General features: G+C 59.0%; 1 protein-coding gene across 1 annotated transcript in view; it reads right to left on the reverse strand.

The window, feature by feature from the left end:
- Positions 1–118: 118 nt before the first annotated feature.
- Positions 119–3,892, reverse strand: part of ARHGEF11 (Rho guanine nucleotide exchange factor (GEF) 11) — a gene marked incomplete at its 3' end in the record, with an annotated part of 11,190 nt that continues 7,416 nt past the window's right edge. Inside the window, exons 19-25 of the mRNA XM_009079251.1 lie at positions 3,190–3,297; positions 2,490–2,519; positions 1,999–2,125; positions 1,432–1,611; positions 966–1,013; positions 358–545; positions 119–265 (exon numbers count right to left, since the gene is read on the reverse strand). Of these exons, the coding sequence (XP_009077499.1) occupies positions 119–265; positions 358–545; positions 966–1,013; positions 1,432–1,611; positions 1,999–2,125; positions 2,490–2,519; positions 3,190–3,297 (828 nt within the window). The remainder of the gene's footprint in view (positions 266–357; positions 546–965; positions 1,014–1,431; positions 1,612–1,998; positions 2,126–2,489; positions 2,520–3,189; positions 3,298–3,892) is intronic.

Consider the following 3,892-nt stretch of genomic DNA (forward strand, 5'->3'; position numbering starts at 1 on the left):
ACACAACACCCCCAGCTGGTCCATGCTGATGACCAGAGGTGAGCCCCAGGAAGCCTTGGACCACCGTCTGCTCCCCCTGAGGAAGTTAATTCCAGGACGTGAGCAGGAAGAGACTTACTGTGGATCTCTATGAGGTCAGGGAGGTTGGGGAAGAGCAGCCCCAACTCCTCCCTGGACAACAGGTTCTCCTTCTTCATCCTCTGGTAGAAGAGGAGGTCGAGCACTCGGAGGATGCGCAGGTGAGACCCTTCGGTGGCGAAGAGCTCTGTGGGGAACACCCAGGAAGGGGGTGGAGGAGCAGCTGGGACACACTCTGGGGGGGTCCCACCCACCCTTGGGGTGCCCCTCGCTCCATACCATTGATGACCTCCTGTCTATCGACCTCCTTCGGTGGCAGGTTGGCCACCAGCTCCTTGCTGACCATGTGCTGCCAGTTCTGGGAGTCCAACTCCTGCTCCAGGTCGGAGAGCTGTCCCTGCTCGTCCTCCAGGAGATGTGGCAGGAAGGAATCCACACCAAAGCCCAGGCTGGGAGACTCGATGCTCCTGGCAGGGGAAGGGGGTGGTGGGAGTGCTTTGCTGTGGCCACCCAGGTCCCAGCACAGCCAATATCTACCTGGGCCCTACTTCGGCTGCAGCTCGGAGCCTTCAGCACAGGGAGCACAAGGCTCTGACTCTGGAGCTAAACCACTACGTCCCCCAGAGGTCCTTTAAGCTCCTGTGTGAGACACAAGGGAACAGAGGTTCCTCCTCACCCAGGAGATGGGACAACTACCAGGGACAACCTCCCAGGGGCATCAGCTGCCCCTTGTGCTGGGCTGGCAGGGAGGGGGAGGTGAGGGAAGGAGCCCCCACAGCATGGACAGCCCTGGGGGAACCCTACGGTGACACTCCTGCTCTGAGGGACTCTGCAGGTGGGACCTGAGCAGCTGTAGAGGTGGCAGAGACCAAGGCTGAGCCACTCACCTTCGCCCCATCTTGGGTGTGTAGGGGGGTGTGGGATTTTCCAGCGACCTGGGGAGGGATGGCAGAGTCACCTCTGGGGCCCAACATGGCCCAACCCTTCTCCTCCCACCACTGCACCACCCTGTGTGTCTCCTGCAGACCCTCCAGAGGTGGGTCTGGCACTGCCCAGACAGGTCTGGGGCACGAATGGCAACGAAGGCCCGATTAAAACCCTATGAAAGCCCAATGAAACTCCAGTTCTTGGGGGGTTCCAGGCAGGTGTTGGCCAGGAGGCTCTGCAGGACGTTGGGGATGGAACCACCTCGCTCTGCACGGTTGGAGCTTGGCCTTGACCCCAAGGCTTAGCAAAGCATCCCCAAGAGACATCTCAGGGGGTTCCTCTTCACCCCCAGCTGTCCCAACTCCTCTCCAGAGCCAAGGAGAACCAGGTGCTCTCTGCCCAGGGCTGGATGGTGTGTCCACCCACCTCGTGGACAGGCTGGAGGCAGAGGACGACGCCGACTGGTGCAGCCTGGTGGCCTCAGCTGCCGCGTCCATGTCCACGTCGCTGCGGGACCGAGGGACGTTCTCAGCCTTCCTGGACCTCTTCAGCTCCTCACGCCCCTTGAGGCTCTCCGAGCGACCCAACCTGACCTCGGCACGGGAGCTGCAGGAGGGACAGGACACCAGGGCAGGCTGAGCCTGGGGGGATGTCCCTGCACACACAAACACCTGAAGGATGGGATCACCCAGAGGGACCTGGAGGAGGTTGAGCACTGGGAATGTCATGAGGTTTAACAACACCAAGTGCTGGGTTGGCTTGGGATTGTCCAGCTGGAGAAGAGAAGCTTTGGGGGTGACCTAATTGTGGCTTCCAGTGCCTGAAGGAGCTACAAGAACCATGGGAGAGATGATTTCCAAGGGCCTGGAGGGACAGGACACGAGGGAATGGTGTCCCTGCTGTGGTGGAACCGGATAATCCTTATGGCCCTTCCAACTCAACCATGACTCCATGGAACCCACCACGGGACCCCCACAGCAGGTCTGTCCCCACCTGTCTGACTCCAGCAGGTCCTCGGGGAAGCTCCCAGTGGAGAGTCGCTGGCTGCCAGGCTCTTGGCCCTCACAGTGCTGGTTGTTCTCAAAGTGCTGGATGATGTTCCTCACGCTCCCAGGTTTGACTGCTGTGGCAAGAACAGGGAAACCATCCCAATGAGCCCAGAATGGAGCAGCTGGAGGAGAGACACCAGTTCTTCCACCCACCCCGTGGTGCCCAGAGCACCTCCAGCCCCAGCTGTGGAGGCCAAGGAGCTTCACCAAGGCTCCAAAGCTTCCTTGGGGAGGTTGGGAATGTCCATCCCTTCTCCCAGCCCCAGCTGTGGAGGCCAAGGAGCTTCCTTAAGGCTCAAAAATTTCCTTGGAGAGGTTGGGTTTGTCCATCCCTCCTCCCAGCCCCAGGGAGTGTTTCTGAGGTGGCTTGAGGGTGATCAAAAGAAAAACTGAGCACATGAGGTGAATGGGAAAGCAAAAGAAGAGGAATTTTACCTTCCACAGGGGACATAGGGACATGAAATGCTGAAAGGAAAACAAAAATGAGGTGTCAACTCAACCCTGAACTTGAGCAACGAAGGAGGTGCCATGAGAACTCAAAGCAGGAGGGGAGGAGAAGGTGGAAACACGTGTGGACACAGAGGTGGACACGCACTGAGGTGGACATCACCTCGCCACCCCCAGCCCTGGCAGGACATGGGCAGCAGCTCTGAACCTGCAGGATGGGGATGGGAGGCACATCTGGGAGGAGAAGGACTCATCAGCCCAGGGCAGATGGGTCAGGGGAGGTTAGGTGGGTGTCCCCTAGATGAGCTTTGAGGTCCTTCCAACCCAACCCATTCCATGATTCCATCACTCCCTTGGATCACAGCCCTGTAGCTCAAGGAGCACTTGGACAATGCTCTCAGGGACACATTGGGTTTGCGAAGGATAAGAGTTAGATCCTTGTGGGTCCTTTCCAGCTCAGGAGATTCCCTGATTCCAGGAGAGCTCAGCTCTGCTCCCTTCCCACTCCCCTCAGAGCCACAGGGGAGCACGGAAGGGTGAGACAACAAGTGTCCAAGGAGTGGCTGGAGGAGAGCAGAGGGTGCTGATGGAAATGCCTGGCATGGGGTGACCAGGAGGCCCAGGGGGGCCAAGGCCACCGAGCTCCTGTCCCCTGGGCTGAGCAGCTCAGGATTGTGCCAATACTCACTGCTCTGGGAGGAGATTTTGGGCTTCCCAATGTACTTGAGGATGGGGTTTCGCTTCTTGTCTTCCATGGCCTCTTTGTCCTTCTTGGAGCTGCTGCTCTGTTGGGACAGCAAAGAGGACACTGACAAAAATATCTCCCCAGGTGAGTCCTGAGACATCTCAACCCTCCCTGAGCTGGAGGAGCCACTGGGGAAGGGATGGGACTGGGATCCAGCTCTGCCCTGGTGCTCTCCAGGGTGTGGGGGGACCTGGATCTGGATCATCTGAGCCCTCTCCAGGTCACCTCAAGAGATCCAGCAGCAGGAGGGAAGGGCTTGGAGAGTGAACCACACGAGGAATGGCTGAGGGGGCTCAGCCTCGAGAAAAGGACCTTCCCTCTCTCTACAACTCCCGAGCAGGAAGTGCAGCCAGGAGGAGTCAGATGCTTCTCCCAGGGGATGGGACGAGAGGAAATGGCCTCAAGCTGCACCAGAGGAGGTCCCAGTGACCCAGAGGATGGTCCATCCAGCCATGGTTCCATCCATTCATCCCTGGTCCTGGCTGTGACCAGAGGATGCTCCACCCACCCAAGAACCAACTGGATGTGGTTGCCAAGGTGGTGATGGGTCACAGCTTGGCCTCGATGACCTTGGAGGTCTTTCCAACCTCCAGGATCATGGGAAGAGCCTCCCCCAGGGCTGCCAGGAGGTCACCCCCCTTCTTGG

The sequence above is a fragment of the Acanthisitta chloris genome, unplaced genomic scaffold (assembly GCF_000695815.1).
Source record: "Acanthisitta chloris isolate BGI_N310 unplaced genomic scaffold, ASM69581v1 scaffold8147, whole genome shotgun sequence".
Taxonomy (NCBI): domain Eukaryota; kingdom Metazoa; phylum Chordata; class Aves; order Passeriformes; family Acanthisittidae; genus Acanthisitta; species Acanthisitta chloris.